At 36.1% G+C, this 24,642-nt stretch overlaps 2 protein-coding genes across 5 annotated transcripts in view; one reads left to right on the top strand and one right to left on the bottom strand.

Moving 5' to 3' along the window:
- Positions 1-20,826, top strand: part of LOC132701131 (moesin/ezrin/radixin homolog 1) — a 43,343-nt gene extending 22,517 nt beyond the window's left edge. For both annotated transcript variants that reach the window (XM_060668835.1, XM_060668834.1), the window contains 4 exons: positions 10,646-10,920; positions 14,417-14,647; positions 16,614-17,454; positions 18,994-20,826. In XM_060668835.1, coding sequence (XP_060524818.1) covers positions 10,646-10,920; positions 14,417-14,647; positions 16,614-17,454; positions 18,994-19,158 — 1,512 coding nt within the window. In that variant the 3' untranslated portion in view covers positions 19,159-20,826. The remainder of the gene's footprint in view (positions 1-10,645; positions 10,921-14,416; positions 14,648-16,613; positions 17,455-18,993) is intronic.
- Positions 20,827-20,886: 60 nt separating this feature from the next.
- LOC132701130 (CCR4-NOT transcription complex subunit 6-like) overlaps positions 20,887-24,642 on the bottom strand; it is a 212,296-nt gene continuing 208,540 nt past the window's right edge. For all 3 annotated transcript variants that reach the window (XM_060668832.1, XM_060668831.1, XM_060668833.1), the window contains one exon: positions 20,887-24,298. In XM_060668832.1, the coding sequence (XP_060524815.1) occupies positions 24,295-24,298 (4 nt within the window). In that variant the 3' untranslated portion in view covers positions 20,887-24,294. The remainder of the gene's footprint in view (positions 24,299-24,642) is intronic.

The following is a 24,642-nucleotide window of genomic DNA, read 5'->3' on the forward strand; positions in this document are numbered from 1 at the left end:
AATTAAAAGCCGAATCTTGAATTTTTGCAGACCCTAGTTTCAAAAGAATCATGCCGGGGTTCGTATTCAAGTTTCTTACTGCAATGTGGCTGCTTTCTTGGAAGCACGTGACAATCGCTGGGAATCTAAAATAATAAAGTATTTAATTACTAAAGGTGTAATTTTTCTTTCTGGGACGTTTTAAGTTATTCATATGAATCTTTTCTTCCGTTCCCGTGGAAACTGTTTTATGAGCGGAATCTAATTTAGTGATGACAGTAGGTTTTTGAAATTCGTTCGCAGTTTTTTGTCTTATGTGTTTTTTCACATACACCATTTGCTGTGGTTGAAATATTTCAGGATTGTCGCGATTTTTATTCAAGTTTTCTATTACAATTTCTTTATTTTGGATTATTTTTTTGTTTAAATTTGAATACAAAATTTTGGTCCTTTCTTTATGGTCATTGACATAATTATTAATCAATATTTGATCAATATTAATATCGAAGGGACTATCGTCGGAAATATGCCCGTTAATTATGTCAATTGGCTTAAGTTTTGTTACTGAATGTATGGAGTGGTTATATGCTAAAATAGCATATATCATTTTTAAGTGTGCCGGTGATTTTAAGAATCCTTGGGTATTTAAGAGGCGAAAATGTTCTAGTAATGTTGAATGTAACCTTTCGACTATACCATTTGAATCAGGATGATGAGGGCTTATAAAATGGAGTTTTATCTTATGCAAGTTAAGCAATTCCGTTATTAACAAATTTCTAAATTCACGACCGTTATCGACAATTACCTGTTTAGGGACTGAGTGATGGGAAAAGAATTTTAATAAACAATCTGCAACTTCGACAGATTCTGCGGATTCGATAGGATAGGCTTGCGCGTATTTTGAAAAGCTATCAATGATGGTTATAAATTTTGATTTTTCGACAGTAAAAACGTCCATATGAATAATTTCGAAAGGTCTACTCGCGGTAGGGGTAACATTCATTTTTACCTTGACTGGGTGCCGCTCATACTTACTTTGTTGGCAGATTTCGCAACTGTTGATATATGTTTGTATTGAGTTTTTTAAATATGGCCAATAATATTTACTTTTAATTTTTTGTTCCGTTTCCTCGATACCTCTGTGGTTCGATTTTCCTTCGTGGTAGTTTTTAATTATGTCTTGTATGTCGTCTTTATTGGTAATGTCGACAAGTTTTGATGTACAGCGTTTTAATTTTAAAGATGGCCATTTAAAATATTTACGAACTACTTCTGTAAAAGGTTCGTATATTTCGGGATTTTCAAAATAGAGATGGTATTGAACGTCGGGTATGATGTAGTCTTTGACGAACTCTAAGATATCTTTTTCGAAATTATTTTGAGATATTTGAATTGTAAGGCGTTTTTTCTTCCCGAATAATATTATCGTTTTAGGTTTCATTGGGGAATGTAATACCGACTTAATTATGATTTGATGTGCGCCGCAATTAACTGGGCTTTCTGTTATCGTGATACCTACAGCGGGATGTTGATCTGCGTTCGTATGTATAGTAATATTGTCATCGTCTGGGACATTGGTAGCGTTGTCGGTGTCAGGCAGCGCAACCATAGAGATGTTGTCTAGGTCAAGGTCATTTTTATTCGTTTCTGTATAAGACGTTTCAGCATTATTATTTGGAACGTCGTTAATGTCCGACGGAACTTGATTATTTTTGAGGCTTTTATTAAAATCGTCCATGTACTGATTTAGATTAAAACTGTCGTTTGTTTCGTTAGTATGTATTTCGATACGCGATAACGCGTCCGCATTTGTGTTGAGCTTACCCTTCTTATAAAATATTTTATAATTGAATTCTTCTAGTTTTATACGCCAGCGCAATAATTTTGAATTAGGATCTTTTAGTGAAAATAGCCATTGGAGGGGCTTGTGATCCGTAATGATATTAAACTGTCTGCCAAAAAGATAGGACCGAAAATATTTGGTTGCCCAAACTATACACAGAAGCTCTTTTTCGATAGTTGAATAATTGGTTTCGCTATCGTTTAATGTGCGTGAGGCGTAAGCTACGGGTAAATCAGCTCCGATTGGACCCTGTGAAAGTACAGCGCCTAAAGCGACATTACTCGCATCGGTTGTTAAATTAAACGGCTTCGAGAAATCAGGATACTGTAAAATTGGTTGGTTTATTAGAAGATTTTTACAAGTTTCGAAACACTTAATGAATTCATTATTATGATCAATATTTGCACCCTTTTTTAAGCATTTTGTTAACGGTTTAGTTAACTTAGCGAAATTATTAATAAATCTGCGGTAGTAACCTAGGAGACCTAGAAAACCTTTAATTTCTTTTGTTGTTTTAGGAATAGGATAGTTCTTAATAGCTTTTATTTTGTCGGGATTTGGTTGAACGCCTGAGGGGGTAACTACATGACCGAGATAGGCCACTTCCTTACGCAAAAACTCGGACTTGTCCAACTGTATTTTAAAATTCGCTTCTCGGAGTCTTTGGAAAACATCGCGTAATTTTTCTACATGTTCTTGTAATGATGTCGAATAAATAATAATGTCGTCTAAATAAACCGTACACCGTTCGTTTTGGAGCCCGCGCAATACGTTGTCCATTACGCGCTGGAAGGTTGCAGGTGCATTTTTGAGCCCGAAAGGCATTCTCAGATATTCATAATGCCCTTGATCGCAATTAAAAGCTGTTTTTGGCACATCTTTTTCACTCATTTGGATTTGGTGAAATCCGCTGGCGAGATCTAATGTAGAAAAATATTGACATTTACCCAATTTGTCCAACAAATCGGTTATATTTGGCAAAGGATACTTATCGTCAATAGTTTTTTCATTAAGTTTGCGATAGTCCACACATATACGCCATTTTCTGGTTCCACTCGCGTCCAATTTTTTAGGCACAATCCAAATAGGGGATGACCAAGGAGAATTACTGGGCCTTATTATTTTTTGATCGAGCATTTTTTTAATTTGACGCGCAACTTCTGCTTTATGTATGTACGGATATCTATAGGTTTTTGTGTATATAGGTGTTTCATCTGATGTTCGAATGTCGTGCTTTATTTCATTTGTGAAAGTTAAAGGTGTGTTTTCATTGTAGAAAATATCAGAGTATTCTTTACAGAGTTTCAATATTTCCGACTTTTCTTCATTATTCATATGCTCACTACGGATTGTTTCAGAGATATCAAATTTTGGTTCGTGATTATAGGAAAATTCGCAAATATTATTTAGGTCGATTTGTTGTAAGAATTCCCTGTTAAATTTTTCTACAACTAACGGTTCAGAAAAATCGATGGTAACTTCTTCTGTCGAGTTATTTAAAATACTGGTTAAGGCTATACCATTTTTCGAAATAGATAAACTTTCGGGGATTTCACAATTTCCAATTTTTTGATAGGGAATAATAATTTCACCGTTTTTTATAGATGTTTCAATTTTGATAATTTGTTCGCATCGAGGGCTGATATTGATTTGATTAAGATTTTTGTTTGTGTTTCGATAGAGTAGTTTAATTTTAGTATATGGGGTGTATAAATAACCATTAGCAAAGTCTAGATTTATTTTTAAAAATTGGAGATTATCTACACCAATTAATCCATCAAATACGTCATGAAATTTAAATAAAAAGAATTTTAAATTATTTTGCTTAGGCAATTTAAATATTTTGGAAGAGGGTAACAATGTGCTATATTTATGTGCTGAAACCTGATTTCCTCTTGCCACTATAAATGGATCTTCTTTTATATTTTTCGAGTAATACTTAAATGCTAATTCAGGTGAGATAAAAGATCTTGATGAGCCACAGTCAATGAGAAACTTAAGGTTATGTTCGGGTAGTACGATATAAGGTAATTTACTAATGTTTATATTGTTAAGGCAAAATACACGATCGTCTATGGATTGTCGTCTTGTAGAGGCGGTTTCGAAAAATTTTGTTCTGTTTCTTGTTCAATTTGAAAATTGTGGTCTTGGTCAAATGTGTAAGGTGGGTCATTGTTTTCGGTTTCTTGTTGTACATATTCGCAAAATTTTTCAGGGTTTTCGCCATATTGTTCGGTGTTATGCAATTCTTCAAAGGTGAAGTTCCTAGGTTGTTGTGGAAAAGATTTAAAATAGTCTGTTCTTGAATTAGAGGGTTGGTTAAAGTTATTTGACGGGTTTCTAAAACTATTGCTAGTATTTTTTGTGGTGATACTCATTGGAGTAGGTTTTGGCAACAGTTTATTTTGATTAGGGCGGAAAACATTTTGATTTTGGGGTTTCCCGAAAACTTGTGAGTTTGTAAAGTACTTCGGTTGTTGCGGGTTAGGTCTTGGTTGTATGTTTATCGGTTGCGAGGGAAAATAATGTTGACTTCTAAAGAGATTATTTGGCGTTTGACTATTAAAATTATATAGAACGTTTGGCTTAAAATTTGGTATTACAAAAGAGTCTTGTAGTATTTGGTTTGAAGGTCTTACATTTTGTATCGGCGGTTTAGGTGTTTTAGAGTAATTTTGGAAGTATTGATTGTTGTATTCGTCATTGACGAACTGCAAAGCTTCAGCAAGACTTGATGGACGCATACAACGTATATTCGTACCTAGAGGCTCTTTAAGCGCTGATAAAAATGTTTTTAAGGCAAGGTCTGTATATAACTTTCTTTTAAGAACTTTCGCAGCGTTCGTCTGTTCATGGTTATCAACGTACGAACAAAGAAGATTTAGAATATATAATACTTTATCATAAAATTGGTTGGGTGATTCGTTAGGTTGCTGCCGTAGCATAACTAAATCACGGTTGAGGCAAGCCTCATCACGTTGATCCGCGAAATTTCTTACAAGAGTGACTTTTAGATCTTCCCAAGTCGAAACATTCTGTATATTTACTACTACTTTGGCTGTGCCAACTAATTTTCCAATAAGGCAATTAATTAAGTAAATATTTTCAAATTTATTTGGATTAGTTTGATCGTAAAAAGCAGTTATAAGGCTATCACAAGTAGCAAGATATCTATTTAAATCATTAGCGTTCCCATCAAAAGTAGGTACACAGTTTAAATATTCTGGTTTAAAATTATTAGCCATATCTGTATATAAATTATTTCTTATACTGTTTTCGATAGAAATATTTTGATTACTACTACTATGTGAGTCAGTTGAAACGATTTTTAAATCAGATAAAATATCGGCTAAGTCTTCTACGGACATTAAAAATTGCACTTACATAAAAAACAATGCGACTCTGGTCATTTTCTATAAGGGACAGTCTCTCAGGTTGGCGATGTGGTCCTACCAAATTTCTGCCTCCTTGCGAAACCGGAACGATTTGAGAACCAATTTCCGATGAGCTGCTGATGAAATGTCTCCGACAGGTTTTCGATAAATCTTCTTAAACACCTACACCAGTCACTCAACAAGTTCCAATATTCCGATAAATCGTAGATACGAAAAGTCTACCGATCGATTCGACAAACTTCGGAATATCCTACCGACTGCGCCACTTTTCTAACAGGAAACCGAAAGTCGCTTTTTAAAAAAACTTTATTTTTCAAAACTACAAAATTAATTGTTTACCGCAAGAGCGTATTCAACTGACTGACTAACAAATAAGCGCAACGACAGTTTTATATGATTAAAAGCTGACGCGGCAAAATCTGGCTGAGCATCTTCTTCCTATGGGTGTAGGGATGGGTCGTGACATAATTCACGTTCGAATACCAGTATATTAATTACCAACTGAACAAATTGCATGCATTACGATTCGATTGTCTCAATTTAGTCTATTAGACATCTTTTGTGTCACGATCATGACTACTTAGCAAAATCAAACAACTGAAATTCTAGTGAAGATCGTTTCTCCATGGAAAAAAATCAACTCTTTATCGCCACAAAATAAGATTCGCTGCAAATCCCGCCATGGCAACAAGCGGCGAACGATTTTCATTATACATAATCGCGATTTGTTGCCGCTGTAGACTTTTTACGCCCGGCCAATCGCGATAACTGTCGCCTTTGTTGCCGGTGCGCTTTCGAGTGAAAAGAAAAACGTCCGTAATTAAATGCAACGTTATTAAAGCGACTGGTCTGCTCTTTTCATTTTATTCGTTTTCTTCTTCTTTTAGTGCTGCATCAAAGTTGTTGCCGAAGACGCATGAAGACCGCTAATGAAAAATTGGTAGTAAATATCGAAACCGTACTGATGAGCCGCCGTGTGCTATAAAACGAACTAATTTTCTTATGGGGCGGGAAATTTGAACCAGAACAGTTAGTTATGTTCCAATTTGAAAATACGTTTTATTACAAAATTAGGAAACATTATTTTCCTAAGAAACTCCCTCAGGTTACTGTAATACTAGTTACAAATCTTCTGGATTCGTCCTGCCTCGGTTTGGCTTCTTCAGAACTAAACTGAAACTCTCGACCTTGGACTTATTGTTGTCCAATATATTCTCTAGCAAAATATCTAGCTTCTATATTAAAACCCTCTCATTTCACTTCATTCAACAATTAAAGCGATTACATTATATCGAAACAATATTCTGATTAGTTTCGACGTTCGACGACTCCATCTTAATTGAAAAATGCTTGTCTTTTGGTCGCAAATATTTTTATAAAAGATTTTGAAAAGAAAGTTCTCGACACCTTCAATCTAAATCCAAAATCATGATACTTTGGTGTTGTTATTTTGGTTATTTGTTTAGCCAAAACTCGATTTACTCTAACATACGTTCCGCAATAAGAAACGATAATAAATCTCCCATTCTTGGATACTCTTGGTAATGTAAAATCAGATGTAGCACTTTGTCAATCTTCGCACACAAACGGATACCTTAATGCATCGCTTGTTTACGGAGCTAGTTTTCATAACTACCTCAACTAGAGTCACTAAACCTAGAATTAAAACCCCTCCATATTCTCTTCTCTCTAATAATTTCCACATTAGAGATATTAAGCATTCCATCTAAGGAAAATGTACTTCACCACGACTTCTTAAAGGAAATGAGTCCGAAAGCAACTCAATACTTGCTATATAATGTTAAAACCAGATTTACCACTCTCTCAATATATTCGATGCGTCAAAGAAAAAAATTCGTTTGAGATACCAAGAGCATACCACGAAAAATATCAACGAGGCTCAAAGGACATGAAAGAGTCTTAAGACCACAACAAGTAAACCGATCAGCAGTTGTTGAACCATGAGACCGGACATGAAATTTTATTCAACCAAAATTTTTGCATGTAATCAATTCTTCTAGCAAAAAACAACCAATGTTAACGGCGGCTCAGGTCTTCACCTTTCACCGATAGATAGATGATTGACAAAACGTTTTGTCGACAACCTCTTCCGGTAGAGGAATCCAGAAGATTTGTAAATAGAAAGAAATATTTTCAAACGGAACTAAACAAAAAAATAATAAAAATAATTATCGGTTTACTTTTGTTTTGTGTGGGTATTTTGTTTGGGTAGTTTTGTAGTTTGCAATTGCGAATTCATTCTTATTAATAAATATCCATTTGTATTTTTTCAACTAGCTCAGCGGATACAGATAAAGACCGAAAAGCATACACAAGTCGTAACTCAATTTATTCAACTTTGGGACGTCTTGAGTTGCGCTACATGCACTGGCAACCAGAATTTCCTCTTTAAATTCGTCACTCCTATTTTACAACACCCAAGGCACAGACCACAGGTAACTGCTATGTAATTGATATTAAAGAGGTCCTGGGTGTTTCGAAATCTTAAAGTTAATGAAGCAGTTATAGACTACAACGGCGGTTGATATTTAATCATAGCATAATGAGGTGTGTTCAAAAAGTAAGGACTTTTAAGTTTTGGTTAGTTTCGCACACGACCATATCCGGTGAATATGGTGGCTGAGGCATGTATGTTGTTTTGTTTTTGGTCAAAACATTAGATACAAGCAACGATATTATCCCCTTGATCGAACTTGACGTGCTTTTTTTGGTTTTGGCGATTCTGGTTCTTCCAGTGGGACGACTAGGCTTTGGTTTCGGCGGCATATCAGGATCATCATTGAGCGGTGCGTTGTCTAAAACTTCGGAAAAAATTGCATTGCAGGAGCCAGTGAGATGCCGACGTCTTAATCCACTTCTCTAATAGTGATTCGACGATTCTTCCACACCATTTGTTTCACTTCTTTAACGCTTTCATCAGTTATTGATGTGCTGGGGCGTCCAGAGCGAGCTTGAACCACTTACAAATATTTTTTTTTTGCTCAAAATATATACCGTTGTCAACATTTTAAGTGTTTTGCAGCGCTGTATTCCATTTTTTACGAGGAAAAAAAATGAAAATTTCTTGTTCCATTTTCTTTAACAGCAGAAAATCGCCGAGTATACAAAACACGCCTAATGCTCCTTTATTACAAAAAAAAAATAAGCGTGTAAACTGGCTGAAACTGTGAACTTATGTTAGGAACATGAGTGCCAACATAACAACAAAAGATATCGAAGATCGAAAGTCACCTTACTTTTTGAATACGTCTCGCATATATTCGCTCAATTTTACTATGTTGGGCATATTAAGGTCTGTTCATAGATATAAAAAAGTGACTAACTGGTACAAATTAATGAAAGACCCGGGCAAGCTGTAAGAATGAAATATGGCCGAACGTGTCCGTACTTTGCTTAGAATTTAATTATTTGGGGTTTTGTTAGGATAGATACTAAACAATATTTATTTATTTATGTAGTATGTATTTATGTTTAAATGTAAAATAAAATTACAAATTATTTTTATTACCTACTTAAATTACTTAAAATTATTCACATAATATCACTATAGCCGTTTCTTCTAAAGAGTCAAATAAACATTGTTTATAACTTTCTTAGTCTCAATAGAATAGTGTTTTCTACATTTGGGCGGGAGATACACTAGACTCCCACATATTTTGCATAATTCGCACACGATTTAACACACGCAAATAAGATTACTAATAAACTTAAACTAAGTAGTATACCAAACCAAAGAATATTAAACACAGGTAATTATAAAATTATTTTCTATTACGCACCCCAATTTTACCTGAATTTAAATTCCGAAATTTTAGGTAATAATCTTGTTGCATTGTATGTTAATGACCACCCTTGGATAATCCCATTCAAAAGCAATTGGTCACTTTCTTATATCTATGAACAGACCATACCTAAGGACAGTCGCTCATTACCGGCATTAGTCGATGATCTACCATGGGCTATTTTTGAATAATTTAGGATAATTGAAAACACGAGATATGTCTGTTTACCAACTTCGCGGATATTTAAATCGTGATCGCCAAGGCGTGGGAGCCGCATGACTGTAAATACGGATATCGTAAAATGTAACAAAAATTACGGACGACGTGGCTGGCGGTGCAAGTAAATAAACGTAACATCCTTTTTTTTTCAACTTTAGGTTAGTTTAACTAACAATTTTTAATCCCGAACCGATTTTTTCCGATTATTGTATTTCGAGGAAATTGTTTCTTGGCCGACAGGGGTATTAGTGACATTTTAAGTGCCGTTTAAAGCTTGTTAGGCAATAGTTCGCGGTACCGCCGCTATTTAAGAGCGTTTTCGTTATCGGAATGTTAAATAATTGTCTAAGCTCCGATTTTAATTGCAAAGTTATCTTTATAGTTGCAGTTGCTTTGCAATTAACGTCGTAACGAGCCGGTGACATTTTTACTGGCGATCGAAATTAAGCGGAACCTTTACAACGTTTCGATTATTAAAGAAGTGGTTTTATTAAACTTCTAAACAACGAAATTGCTCTTTCAAAGCATTAAAATGTTATAACGAAAACCCTTGTGAACCTTAAAAATGGTGTGATAATGTAAAAATCATTAACGCCAAAGAAATCAAGAGTTGCAAGGCACTGCTATTGGAAATTTGTGCTAAAGGTATACTTACGTCCTTTAAGATATACTCTGATATAATTCTAAGTGCATAACATTTAAAATTGTAGAAAAATATTATTTTAGGACGGATATTTTCACGAAAGTTTTTTATACCAGCACAAAGAAAAGAATAGACAGGCGCGTACGTCATTTATTATATCACAGCCACGATGCGCTTGCGCGTCCGTTGGACGCTTTTTTTTAGAATTGTCTCTGCAGTTTTACACGTTTTATTATTTTGGGGATGATTTTGAACTGCGTAGAACGAGAAGCGCCGCATACTTGGTCCTTGAATTATTTGTGAATTGTTTTCGAATTTGCGAAACTCGAACGCAACTACTTAACTGTCATGACTTTGTCATCTTTACATCACAATTTGTTATAACAATACAGACTTGAATAAAATGGAAAATAAATGTCATTTCGTGAGCCTTTAAGTAATACACTTGTCTAACCCTCTGCTTGAGGATACTTATTGTGTGTTTTATTAGAATCCGACAATCGCTAAGCTTTTTTCTTTTTTTTTTGTTAAATTTGTATTGTCTCTAAATTTCGATGATTATTTCACATAACCTCAATAATCGACAAATCGGGACTGTTTAGGAAACTGTTTCGTAACTAACCCGAACTCCAATCAGACAGTTCAAGACAGGTTCAAGAAAAACCCGAACTTGTTAATGTTGACTGAGCACAATCCTGATAGTTCTAGAATTGTGACAGCAGGAACCCGAATAAACCTTGCTATACGTGTTTTTTTTTGTTAGGTTATGGCGCAGGACGTGAAAAAGGAGAACCCTTTGCAGTTCAAATTCCGCGCAAAATTCTATCCCGAGGACGTCGCCGAGGAGCTGATCCAGGATATCACGCTGCGTCTGTTCTACCTCCAGGTGAAGAACGCCATCCTGTCGGACGAGATATACTGCCCACCCGAAACATCCGTCCTGCTCGCTTCCTACGCCGTCCAGGCACGCCACGGCGATTACAACAAGTCCTCGCATCAGCCGGGATTTTTGTCAAACGACCGGCTTCTACCTCAGAGGTTAGTATACCATGACCAGAAATATTGTGTTTTTACAACCTACCCCGTGAATAACTGCAGCGCCCGTTATAGAACACCCTGACCGGCCCTTACCCGTTCTAGGAATTTATCTTGCTATACTAAGAAACGGGATATGCGTATGTTTTCGATCTTTTTCGGCCGAGCAATTCTTGAAACATGTACATAAAAAAATGAGTAAAAAGTAACAATTTATTACATTCTATTTCATTACATTTCAAGATAGTATCATTATTAATACCCAAAATATTAAATATAATAGTAGTAATAAAGTATCAGTCACTTAAGAAATCGTCACTACCCGTTACTGTTGTCACCACAATGATCAACTCCGCCACTAATCGTACTGTACTGGGGTACTGTAAAATACTTTAAACGTCAAAACAATAAACGCACTATATTTTTAGTCGTACAATAATTACCGCCGGGTAATAAAATACTTCAAAAATCAGAGGCCACAAGAGCCGCTTTCAAGTATTTTAAAGTTTTATTTTATTTATTTTATTTTAGTTTTTTCCGCACAGTTTCGTAAAACAATGCCGTCTTTTGAAAGAACATTTATTGTTAATTTGCCTCTTGTAAAGAGTGCCACCTACGTGTCTTTTCTTACTTTCGAAGGCTTATAAGTTGGTAAAATTTATATTAAAAAAAAACGCTATATTGATTACCTACTATTTACTGTCGCATTATTGAACAATTATAGCGGCTTTTAAACTTTTTCTCCAAAAATATGATAGAGGATCGAAAAATTGAGAAAAGACATGGTATGTAGCTGCCCCTGCTAACGTAACTTCGGAAAAAATTGCCTTCAATGAAAAAAGTAGAACGGAATTGAGACAATGTTTGGTTCTTCTAAACTCTGAGACCCAGTCGTATTATTTGACGCCATTTCAATAACGCCCTGTATAATGAATAAAACTGTTATAACTTTGTGAAATGATTAGGTATGTAATAAACAGTTCATTTATTTTTCAATTTGTGCCTGATATTTTGGAACTACGCCAACACAAACATAAATACACCAGAAACGCATTTACATTTCCCTCTCTGCATCGCTTGGTAATTCTAATAAGAAAATGTAATTGTATGTCGTAATTATTTTTGAGTGCAGAAAAATTAATTTTTATCAAAAATGTATCTTTCTGAACATGGTACGAGAGTACTATATTTCAACAAAATATCAATACCAAAAATAATGTTGGTTTTTGCTCCAGAAAGAATTTTATTGTTGTAAAAACCAGTGGCCGCCATTTTTTTCTACAAAAGTGTGTGTTTAGAATAGAAATTTAGTTCATAGACGCCCTGCGTATTACAAAGAAAAAAAAAACATGTCGCCTATACTATCGGAATTCTTAAAATGTATTTGTTATCCCTTTTTAATGTTTTCTTGCGACCTTGAGGGCCCTATAATTTTGTCTGGTGTTGCAAAAGTTCTAGATGTTTATTAAAAAATAGAAAACATTTGGGAATATTGTTTTTTTGTCATTAAATCAGATCGCCGGAACGTACGGTTTTGCTTCACGCTTAACTATCGGATAGATCGTTTCGACACGACTGGTTTTAATTAATTATCCCGATGGTGCTGCCTTTCTTTTATTGTAATTGTTGTCATCGTAATAATAAGCTTGAAGGTACATTTTCGACCTTGATCGAAACGTTTCTCTGTCATCTACTGTATCCTCTAATAGGCCCGGTACAAAATTTGACAATCGACCGAAATAACAATATGTAGCGTATGTGGGTTTTGAGATAACGTTTTTCGAGGCTAATTAAGCATCGCGCCGCTATAGATAAGGCGCTCCAACCTAAAACTGTCTGTTTCCTCTGGAATGCGCTGATTATACGTATTCAAACTAGCGACTTAGTCACGCCTTCGGAGGAAAGCAATTAAACTTAATCAAAATTACTTAACTGGCCGTTGGCTCGCTAAAACCATCCCCGGTAGTTCAAATGAACCAAAGACCTTTAAATACATAGACGGAGTTTATCCTATACCAGCGGCAAAGCAAAGCGCCATTCAACGTGTACATTCGACAAGGACAAAAAATATTTTTATCACGTGACTATGGGCAAAAATCCGCAGTATTTCATTTAAAATGCTTTAATGCGGAACAAAATGTACATAAGGAAACTATGCCGACAACGTATTTCTTGGCGTTTACGGCATCGGTAAAAAAAAAAGAAAAATGATCAAATTCCTATCCTTTTTTTTAAATATTTTTTTTATTATTGTATTTTACAAATTAGATTTGATCAAATTATATAGACATGCGCCACATTTTTAGCACTAACTGAATTCACAATTTCACCTTTTTCATATTCTTCAAAATCGACTGGTCTTCTGATTTGAAGTCTTAAAAGAAAATAAATTCATAGTATCTAATTGTCCAGTATATAGTCATCTCATGATTTTAAACTTTCCATTTTTTCTTAGGTCTATTCTTAGGAGACTTTTCTGTTTTTTTTTTGAAGATTTTTTTCGAAAAACCAAAAAAAAGGCTATACTCTTATGTGAATAAACTTATTGTCATAATATTTAGGTGCAAATTAAGAGCCTAAGCTGAGTGCTGAAAATTTTCTTTCTGAATCAGCCACTATTCTTCAAAATCGACTTGTCTTGTGATTTGAAGTCTAAAAGAAAATAAATTCATAACATCTAAATGTCTAGTACATAGTCATCTCATGATCCTGATCCATCACTTTTCATTTTTTCTAAGATCTATTCCTATTAGACTTCTCTGTTTTTTTTTTTAAAGATGTTTTTGAAAAACCAAAAAAAAAGGCTCCACCCTTATGTGACCAAACTTATTGGCATAATCTTTAGGTGCAAATTAAAAGCCTAAGCTAAGTGCTGACAATTTTCTTTCTGAATCAGCCACTATTCTTCAAAATCAACTGGCCTTCTGATTTGAAGTCTTATAAGAAAGTAAATTCATAACATCTCGATGTCCAGTACATAGTCATCTCATGATCTTGATTCATCACTTTCCATTTTTTCCGAGGTCTATTCCTAGGAGACTTCTTTGTTTTTTTTTTTTTTTTGAAGATGTTTTTGAAGAACCAAAAAGAAAAAGCTCCACCCTTATGTGACCAAACTTATTGTCATAATCTAAGTGCTGAAAATTTTCTTTATGAATTGGCCAAATGTGTTCCAAATGTGTTCCAGTGATCAAACCGCGAAGTAATACCTGGGAATGGATATACCGCTTCCCGTCCCTTTAATTTTTTACAAATAAAATAGGCAAATCACATCCTGAATTTCAATTTAAGAGTTACCTTACGGATTTTTACGACTTTCGCAGTATTCAAAAACACAAGTTACAATAATTGTAGCTGACTAATAGCTTATTCCCGCTATCTCTTTTGTGCCAACGCCGTGTCTCTCTCGACACTCCATCTGTCAGTCGTTAGATCTATGGGTTCCACGAATACGCGACCAGTAGATCGAGTTGACGGTCAACTTGTCGGATTGTTCCAGGGTGATGGACCAACACAAGATGTCGAAGGAGGAGTGGGAAAATAGCATAATGACGTGGTGGAAGGAGCACCGGGGCATGCTCAGGGAAGACGCGATGATGGAGTACCTAAAGATCGCGCAGGATCTCGAGATGTACGGCGTTAACTATTTCGAAATCAGGAACAAAAAGGGCACCGAACTGTATCTGGGTGTGGACGCTCTGGGCCTAAACATATACGAAAAGGACGACCAGTAAGTATAATTGTTAGGGTTCCGTATCGGTTACCTATTTTATAAAACCTGAGAACCTATCGATTGTTCGCGTTACACCTGTAAAACCGTTGCAATGCTTTGTAACTGTAAAGCTCCTGTTACCTTTAGAAACCACTAGTAAGTTTTTATAACATTTTATAACTGTTATTAAAGCTACCGATAGTGTTAATCGAAAAAAAAAAAAAACAAAAAACGCCGTTGTATTTTGCTTCTTTACTTGTCAACCAGGGATTTTTACTTCGACATTATTATGAAAGGGCCTTATAAAATATTAAAACTAAAAAAACCCTGAAAATTTACTACAACTTTAGAACGTAAATTTGAAAAAGTTAAAATTGTGTCTCTTAATTTTAGTTTACTATTAAAATGCTGAACTTTTTTTATCGGATATTTTTGAGGAAATAGGTCTTCAAGTTACAAAATATTGCTTAAATTGCGAAAGTTTGCCATTTTCTTACAAATGTTTGATAACTTTTAAAAAACTTATCTGGGTGTCCTTTGCTCTTACAATAGATGATGTTATTGAGAAACTTATTATAGTTCTATAACTTTGCAAAAAGGCATTTATAAAACTGATATTGGAGCCTTAAACCTAAGACTTAATTAAGTTGGGAAAATGGAACCGTCTTTGCTATTTTGGTCCAGTGAAAGAGTTAAAAACGGAAATTAGTTAATCTGGGATCCAAACTCGCTGATTGGAAACAATACGATTTTATAAACAAAAGAGATAATTTTATTTTATATGAATCGGCCGAATCTGCACGTATTACAATATAATCCAGTATTGGTACTGCGGCTATTAATAATCACCGCAAAACTTTGCTCATTGTTAATAATCCACACATTTCTATATTTGCAAATATGTAGTTCTGAAGGAAATGTTTGGTCTATTTCTTTTGGATTGTCTCTAGTTCTATTTAGATGATTTATCGCCGGAAAGAAAACATTTTGACTAGTTTTGGCACCCGCTCTATAAAAGCAGATGCATTTAATTTTTAATATTGATTTTTATTTTTTACGAATTTTTATTAGATTGGACATCTTTAAGAAAGCAGCTATTAAATACCAGAATTTTTTAAAAAGTTTTAACGTTTCATATTAGCTGCAGAATGTTTATTATGTGATTGAAGAGCAAACGTTTTGTCTTCGGGCTTTTCAGAATGTTAATAAAAAACTTTTTTAAAAATCCCGAATACGTTACGTTTCAAAACGCCTGTAGAATATTTATTAAGGGTCTAAGAGCAAAAGTTTTTGGTTAGCTTGTCTATCATTTTTTGATCCAAACAGTTACATATTCATCTTTCAAATACTAGTTAAAATCGGCGTCTTCGAGCGAGTATTATAGTAAAACTCCCTTTCTGAGTCAAATAGTTGTCGATTTCGATAAAATCCCAGTCAGAATCTGCCTTTTCGCCCCTTATTGCACCGAAATCTAACTAAAATCTACCCTTAGAATAGCAGATATGTACTTAAAACCCCTCTTTTTGGGACAAATTAATGGTTATCGCTCTTGATTTCGAGTAGATTATAGTCAAAACCTGCATTTTCATAACTTAACAGAGTGAAATATACATTAAAACTGCAAATGACTGCTTAAAAACCCGTTTTCTTAGATTGACAGTAGGTTTTTCTTCCTTTATTCGAACAGATTCCATTCAAATTTGGCTTCTCCGACACATATCTAACCTAAAACCGCATCAAAACTGCAGATTTCAGCTTAAACTATTATCTTTCGATCCAAACAGTTGGGAACGCTATAAAACCTTTTTTAAAAATCCGAAGGGACCAAATTTTAATAAATGAAATAACGAAAATGTGTCATCGAACTTTACAAAACTTGCAACGCCAATGGTTTTTGTAATTTTACAATTAGGCTAAGGTTTTCTATAAAATTTCGTTACTGAAATGAATGAAAACTTAAGTGCTTCATTTTTGTCCATCCCAGGTTGACGCCGAAGATCGGTTTCCCGTGGTCCGAGATCCGGAACATCTCGTTCAACGATCGCAAGTTCATCATCAAACCGATCGACAAGAAGGCGCCCGATTTCGTGTTCTTCGCGCCACGCGTGCGAATCAACAAGCGCATCCTCGCCCTCTGCATGGGCAACCACGAGTTGTACATGCGACGTCGGAAACCGGACACCATCGACGTGCAGCAAATGAAGGCGCAGGCGCGCGAGGAGAAGCTCGCCAAGCAGCAGCAGCGCGAAAAACTGCAATTCGAGATCGCGGCCCGCGAACGCGCCGAAAAGAAACAGCAGGAGTACGAGGACCGACTCAAGGCGATGCAAGAGGAGATGGAACGGAGCCAACAGAACCTGCACGAGGCGCAGGAGATGATCCGACGACTGGAGGAACAGCTGAAGCAGCTCCAGGCGGCCAAGGACGAGCTCGAGAAGCGCCAAAACGAGCTGCAAACGATGATGGAACGTTTGGAGGAGAGCAAGAACATGGAGGCGGCGGAACGGCAAAAATTGGAGGACGAGATCCAGGCGAAGCAGGCGGAGGTACAGCGCATCCGCGAGGAGGTCGAAGCGAAGGATTCGGAAACGAAACGCCTCCAGGACGAGGTGGAGGCTGCTCGGCGCAAGGAAGAGGAGCTCAAGGCGCAGCAGTTGGCAAACGCTACCAAAGGTCACCTCGAGGAGAACAACCACGACGACGACGACGAAATGGTGAACGGTGACGTCAGCAAGGACCTCAGCACCGACGAGAACATCGTCGACCCGATCGAGGACAGGCGCACGCACGCCGAGAGGAACGAGCGTCTGCAGGATCAGTTGCAGGTGAGAGACTGGATGAGACGCACGCACCGTGTGGGCGGGGCTTGGGCTTTTGAGATCGGCGGAGAGGTTTAGAGGCGAATGTGATTTTGCAGGTTCCGATCTGTTGCAGACTATGCAAAGATAAGAAACTGCGATACGAGGTACCGGACGGTTTTGTGATCTTTGATGTGGTCTTGTTGGAGGCACCAATTATCCAAAGACTGTATTTTTCGTGTCGCAAAAATAGTCGCGCGCGGAACTAATAATTTTTGGCATGTTATGTACGGTGTTTTTGTCGCCTACTCACAAATGTCATGCGCTTGTGCTTATTGTAAGTTTAAAAAAAAAAAAAGAATAGGAAAAAACGCTCGATTGGTCGGTGGGCATTTCTACTTTTTAAGTAACGCTTCGGAGTAGGCGTAAAAAACTGAAATTTTGAAAATGGACTTCAAAAGTGTGCCAAATAGTTAACAATTTTCTTATTTATTATTTAAGTTTTGTCAGAGGAGATATGGTTCGAGTTATCTCGGATATCCATCTTTTTTTTTCTATAAACATACCTGAGCATACAGTTTAAAATTTAATCCAACAAGTCTGGCTGCAGTGGGTCATAATTACAGCAAAAAAAATGTACAATTTGACAAAGAAAGTTTATGAAATTGATTTAGCATTTACGGGGAGAGTGTGAAAATTTTGCATTTTCAGCTTGGGCTGGCTCCTTTCTATAACTCTAGAAGCTCCTGCAACAGCAACTCTAAAACCAAAACTCCTGTAAAAGTTTTCTGCAAATCGAGCTCCAAAATATCCACCCTCTACAAACTGCAAACAAAAGTTGGCTTTTTAAAGGCTTCCCTGAAAGCTCTAGTCTTAAAAACTTCTCCGAAAGCTCTTTGAGCTTTAAAAGTAGTAAGGTCTTAAAACTCGAGCTCTACAAGCTTTACAAGTTCTACCTCAAAAGGTCTAATCTTAAAAGTGCTTCTAAAACGCTCTAGTTCTAAAAAGCTCCTTGAGCTTTGAAAGTTGTAAGGTCTGAAAGATTGAGTTCTACAAGCTCTACAAGATCCTCTAAAAATTCTATCTCAAAAAGCGAAATTCTAAAACTGCTTTTTAAAACTTTGATTTGAAAAGCTACTCAAGCTCTTTGAGCTTTGAAAGTTGTAAGACTTACAACTCGAGCTCTACAAACTCCTTCAAAAGCTCTACAAGATCCTCTAAAAGTTCTATTTCAAAAGTTCGCATTCTAAAACTTTTTTTTAAAAAACTGCTCTAAAAATTCGAGCTCCGAAAGTGCCTCTAAAAGTTCGGACGCCATAATGTTTGCTGGGCTTCTAGAAGCTCCTCTGAAAGCTCCGCTCCTAAAAAAACGGAGACGATCGGTCCAACCCCTCTGACGTCTCGCAGCATGTCAGTTTGCCTGAAAGATTTTTATTTCGGAACTTTTCGGAAAATATCAATGTGTCTTTCCTTTATTTGAAAACAATTGATGTATGAGAAAGTAACCCTAGTAGAACGTACCTTAGAACAAGGTTGGGCGTAACGTTTATACACTTTACGTTACAGGCGCTGAAGAAGGACCTCGCACAGTCGCGAGACGAAACGAAGGAAACTGCGATGGATAAGATCCATAGGGAGAACGTGCGCCAAGGCCGCGACAAATACAAGACGTTGCGCGAGATCCGCAAGGGCAACACCAAGCGCCGAGTCGACCAGTTCGAGAACATGTAAAATCTTAAGTGTCGAAACCAGTTAAGTAATGCAAAATAACGCTTTCGAAAATGAAAAAAAAAAAACGATAATTCCCGATTTAAAAAAGAAGTAAACACAAACAAACCAGTAACTGATGAAATTGAAAGGTTCAATGCCTTATCCAAATGCTCAACGATTGATTGATTAAGGAAACAGCAATTTTTTATGATCCGAATCGGTGTTTATAAATAATATTTTTTAAGCATATTTCCTTCTAGTATTCGCGCTGTAACATATAGAGCTTTCCGCTCGAATAAGTGGCCTTAGTATTTTTCGCTTTCCCGTTTAGACATATTTACTGCTTTTTATATATTTTATATATATTTAGAGAGTGCGAGAGAGAAAGAGATGCGACGTGCGACACCTTGCAAAGTTTAGATCTGTTCCCGCTTCTGAAGGTTCCGAATCCTTCTTCCTCCTTCTCCTTCTTGTCCCTCATTGCCTAGCGTAAACGCATTCCATTTAATTAACGGTAGGTTTCACTTAATTGTAGTGCCATTCGGTAAAAAGTCGTCTATTTAGTTTCGGATTGGGATTAGATGTATTTATTCATTCGCAATTGTCCCCGATCCGACAGTGTTTGTATTTTCGAACTTTATCCTCTGCTGTACGCCTAAGTCGTCGATTTGAAGCGGATTTCACGGATTATTAGTTTGCTGGTGGCTAGTGGAATGTGGCAGGAAGTTTTGATAAGGGAGGTGCTACCTTTATAGCTATTTGATAAAAGAGGCGTTGAGTATTTCCACCGAGTGGTCTTTACGTGAGAATAGGAAACTTTGTTGCTCATCTGGTTACTATTTGATGGCGTTGTGGTTTTGGGAATGTTTTTTGCCAATGAATATTACTTAAAGTACTTTGTATTAAATGAAATATGTAAAAGGAACTGGGGCAAGGTCGGAATACCTTAATACCTTTCCCAAGACGACAAGAAAAATTACCCGCGCCACTGTACGAGAAGTACTCACAGAAAATTCCTGCTACATTCTAAATAGTCACCCAACAAAGCTGTTTAACTTTACCACCTGGTAATAAGATCGCATGTCCGCTTGCAATCGATAGTTCCTTCTTGAAGAGTAAAAATACTATTATACTATATATACTATACCCGACCAAATACGTCAATTTTACACTACGTCCATTCGCTATAAAACCGGTATGGTGCTTCCGTATAATACAGCATGGGGCTCTTCGGTAGTGCTAAAACGTTTTGTAAATAATTCAGCTTTCGAAAAGGTGACCGCCACGGGTCGAAATATTTTTTGTAATCTTTAAAAAATGTGTAAATATATATATAAAATTATTTGTACCGAGCCGAGTTGCCTTCTTACTGTTTAAGGAACTTTCCCCTCTAAGATTTTGTCGTTTTTGTATAATTATACCTATATTTGGTATGCTAGATGATAAGTTTGTTATATTATACATAACGAGCACTAGTTTTTGCCAATCTTTTTTATGTTGTGCGTTTTCCCTTTTCACGTCATTCATCGGAGCAAGCATTTCAGTTGATAGTTTTTGTTGTTGTTATACCACTACATATCGGTTGCAACTTTTCCGGCGCATTTAATGATACCGGACAGTCCGCAGTGACTACTTATTCATTTATATATACTGTTAGGGTAATTAATAAACATTTTTATTTGGATTTAATTTTTTTTTTTTTTTGGTTGGGCACACCAAAAACACCCGCGCTTTACTAAAATCATTTTTATTAACTAGATTTATAGACTTACACATACATTGTTTGGGCCTCAAAAAATTTAAAACCTTAATACGCAACAAAAAATTTTATGTATACCTAAAACGTGTGAAGTTCTCGCTTTTCGCCACGGGGCGCGTCCTGCGGTCCTGCGTTGGTTCGGTAAGTACAGGAACTTGGACTTCCGTCTCGACCCGATATATCGCTAGCTATTTGAAAAGGAAGGGTAGGTTCGGGGCAAAGAAATTTTATCAAAAATCGTAGGCCGATCGTATAGGGCGCTTCTGACGCCGTGTACGGTCGGAACGAAGGCACCTACTTTTTTTAGAGCTTGAAATAAAATCCGCTATGGTGGTGGTTAGTGTTAACTTGGCTGGTTTACAAATAAGTTGAATAACATACAAACTATCAAGATTTCTGGTAATGTTGACCAAACCTCTATGGAAATAGCTACGAATATTGCTTGGTTTGTATAATATCAATATCATGTACAAGATTTCCTGGCCCAGTATAAACCACACTAGTAAACAAATTGTCAATTGTTTTTGACTACTTTACAAACTGTACTAACCAATTCGGTTTGGTTATCTGTTTTAGTGTTGCCCGTATTATTACGCTTGTTTTTTGCGTTTGCGAGGAAAATTTAAAATTAATGTATGACAGTCATTACAATGAATTTTTGCTTTGGTATAAAGAAAATATGGAAACTATATTACATAAAAGATCGGGGAAAAAATATTTATATATTTATATTATATTATATATATAATATTTATATAAATTAAAATATATTTGCGGGCAAGTATTTTTTTGTGATTAGTTTGTAAATTATCTGGATAGTATACAAACCAAACAATAATTCGTGGCAATTTTAGTTAAAAAAAAAAAAAATTTCTACAACAGCCATAGTTCGTATCCTATCCAGCTAGTCTGTAAACTATCGGAGCTAATACTTTAGTAGTAACACATAATATACCAAAGAGTTACACATCAGAGTTGTGTTCCGTGCAGGACAAAAAAAATGCAAACGTTTAATAGGGTTTTTTAAATACTCGCCCCTGTGAAATTTCACACCTTTCCAAATAGATACAGAAAAATTTTTCGCCCATTAACAACAATTGAACCACCTAGAGAATTGACTAAAAGAAAAGATGTATTGCACCGTTGATTTCGATCGAATTAAATTATCAAAGCAACATGGTTTCTTTTTTATCGACTTTCGAGTTGCAGTAAACATATTGGCATTAAGTTTCTCCGCCGTAAATTGGAATTTAAAACAAAGTGTAGTTTAAGGTTTTTGAATAATTCGGGACCAAGGTAGAGAGCGAAGATCAACAATTCCCATTTTAACGATAATGGAATATATTTACCAACTCAAAATGCGAATGACGAAATTAGTTAGTGCCGAAAAGGGGACGGTTAAATTAACAGAAATTCTACAGTTTAAAATTTCCTAACATTGAAATAGGTAAAACGTTTATTCCAGCGTAACACTCAAAAAGTCAGATTTGTTTTTTCCATCGAGCCATCATCATGCAGATATGCAGATTTACTGCGGTAGAAAAAGTGCTCTCTCTCTTTCTCTTCCTAACTATGTACATTTACAAAATGTCTTTAATATTTTTCTACACACGTATAAAAATAAATGGTACGTTCGAATGCCCGTCGGTTTTTCGACAAAAAAAAATCCGTCTCACTCGGATCCGAGCAGGCGTGAGTTTTTTTTTAAGTACAGAGTGTCCCGGAAAATGCGGTTAATTTCTCATATTTTTTGATGGAACGGAAAAAATTCATACAAAACATTTTCCTACCCTCATAACGTGCCTCCTACAGGATGAATTCGGTATCTCTTAGCTTCTTTTAATTTTATTAATTGTTTTTCTTGTGTTTTATGTAAAATCGCTAGGTTGCCCATATTTTCGTGAATACCGCGCCCGGAATGAGGAAAAGTTTTACTTAAGTGGACCACTCTTTGGTTGAGTTACCGCTAAGAGGCGGCTCCGTTGGGTATAAGCGCTCGCGGACATTCGAATTACTTGTCTAGACTGATTCGTAAATGTTATGCACAATGTCTTAATTTCCAAAAAGAAAAATAAAATAGGCATCGGGCAGGTACTTTTGACGGCGATTTTAATTCTGATCGGTTTAAACATTAAATCTTTCGGGTTCTTGTAGACACATCGCGTTTGACGATGCAATTAACTCGCCGCTAAAAGCTCGCGCCATTATAGTTGCCAAAATTCGTAAACGGTCGGTTAGACCGATCGATGGGGACCTTTGTGTCACAAAAATGCTATTGGGTACCGATGATGCGGCGCGCGAGCATTTTAAATGCTGAAAAGGATGATAAACTGAACAGAAAATGAATTAGGTATGACGTTTTTTTGCACAATTGATTATGATTTGAATTTTTCAAGCAAAACTTGGTTGAAAAATTTAAACTATAAATGAGCAACATAATATAGATTTTTAAAAAAAAAAAACAGACAATTTTTTCCTTGTTCCAAATTTCCGATCGAGTCATATCAACTCTAGAATGACAAGATGAAATTATCGGTACCCCGTTTCTACTCCCTAATCGACCGGCCTGTGACGTAACTTTGTGCCCCCAGATGAGATCAAAAAAATAAGAGACGCGCGTGTTACAAGGGATTAAACAAAGTTTAAAAAATTGAAATCGCCTGTCCGATCACAAAATTATCACTTACCGTGAGTATACATATATACGAGTAAAAAAAAAACAATGCACTATGTATACGTTTACCTAGAGACAAAGTGAGGAGGAGCCGTTTCTGATTTAAAAAATATGTCGACGGTATCGACCGATTTTGTATGACGTCAGACTTAAAGCTTCACTAGATTTCTTTTCGTTTCGTTTGTTTTTACATTATTAGGAGGACGCGCGACGCGACGCGACAGCGGCGTACGTGCGTGCCGGAAGGTCGCGTCGCGTCGCTCCAAGGATACGGCGTAAATCACAATTAAAAATTAAGAAATAAATTAAAATGTAAAAAAAATCACAGCAACCTCAATGAATACGATCGATCGCGACAAAAAAAGAAGGTAAAAGGTTTTAAAAATATATACGGGGTGGGTGTGTTGTGTGCGCTTGTACGAAGGAGTTTTGTTGACCTATCGCGACGGTCTGACAGGTTTGAAAAAAATTTCCCATTTCTATTAGTTCGAGAGTGAGGCCGTCAGGTACCTTTCTTTTTTTTTTTAGATTTTTTTTTATACAAATAGAAATATATGTACATTACGTAATGTACGCGCGTGAGATACAATGTGTGTGGGTGTGTGGTGACGATGCATTTTTCTTGCCGGCGACTGACTGACTGATGTGGTTTCGAGTCTCGTCCAACAGGTACAGCAAATGCAAAGGCGACGACGGCTATTTACTAACATCACAGCGCCGGTTGCTACCTATCGATAAAGGTTCATATAATCACATATCGCAGATTCCCCCAAATTATTATTATTCTTTTTCCTAAAGATTCTCATGTGAAAAAAAACCCAAACCTTAGATTATATATATTTTTATACAGAGTGTTTTTTAACTGAATGTCAATAATCAAGGGGGTGATTTTTGGGCCCACGTGTACTACAATGTTTATAAAATGTACCGGTGGCGGGCGTGCGGAATTTCACCTCTCTATTTTGGCAGACATACGCCACAGATTTCTCTTAAAATAAAAATTATTTTTACAATTCCAAATAGATTTAAGTTATGGATTTTTTTCAATGCGATGTACGATGTTCGCTTAAGA

Source organism: Cylas formicarius, unplaced genomic scaffold (assembly GCF_029955315.1).
Source record: "Cylas formicarius isolate icCylForm1 unplaced genomic scaffold, icCylForm1.1 PGA_scaffold_4__25_contigs__length_36172078, whole genome shotgun sequence".
In the NCBI taxonomy this organism is placed as follows: domain Eukaryota; kingdom Metazoa; phylum Arthropoda; class Insecta; order Coleoptera; family Brentidae; genus Cylas; species Cylas formicarius.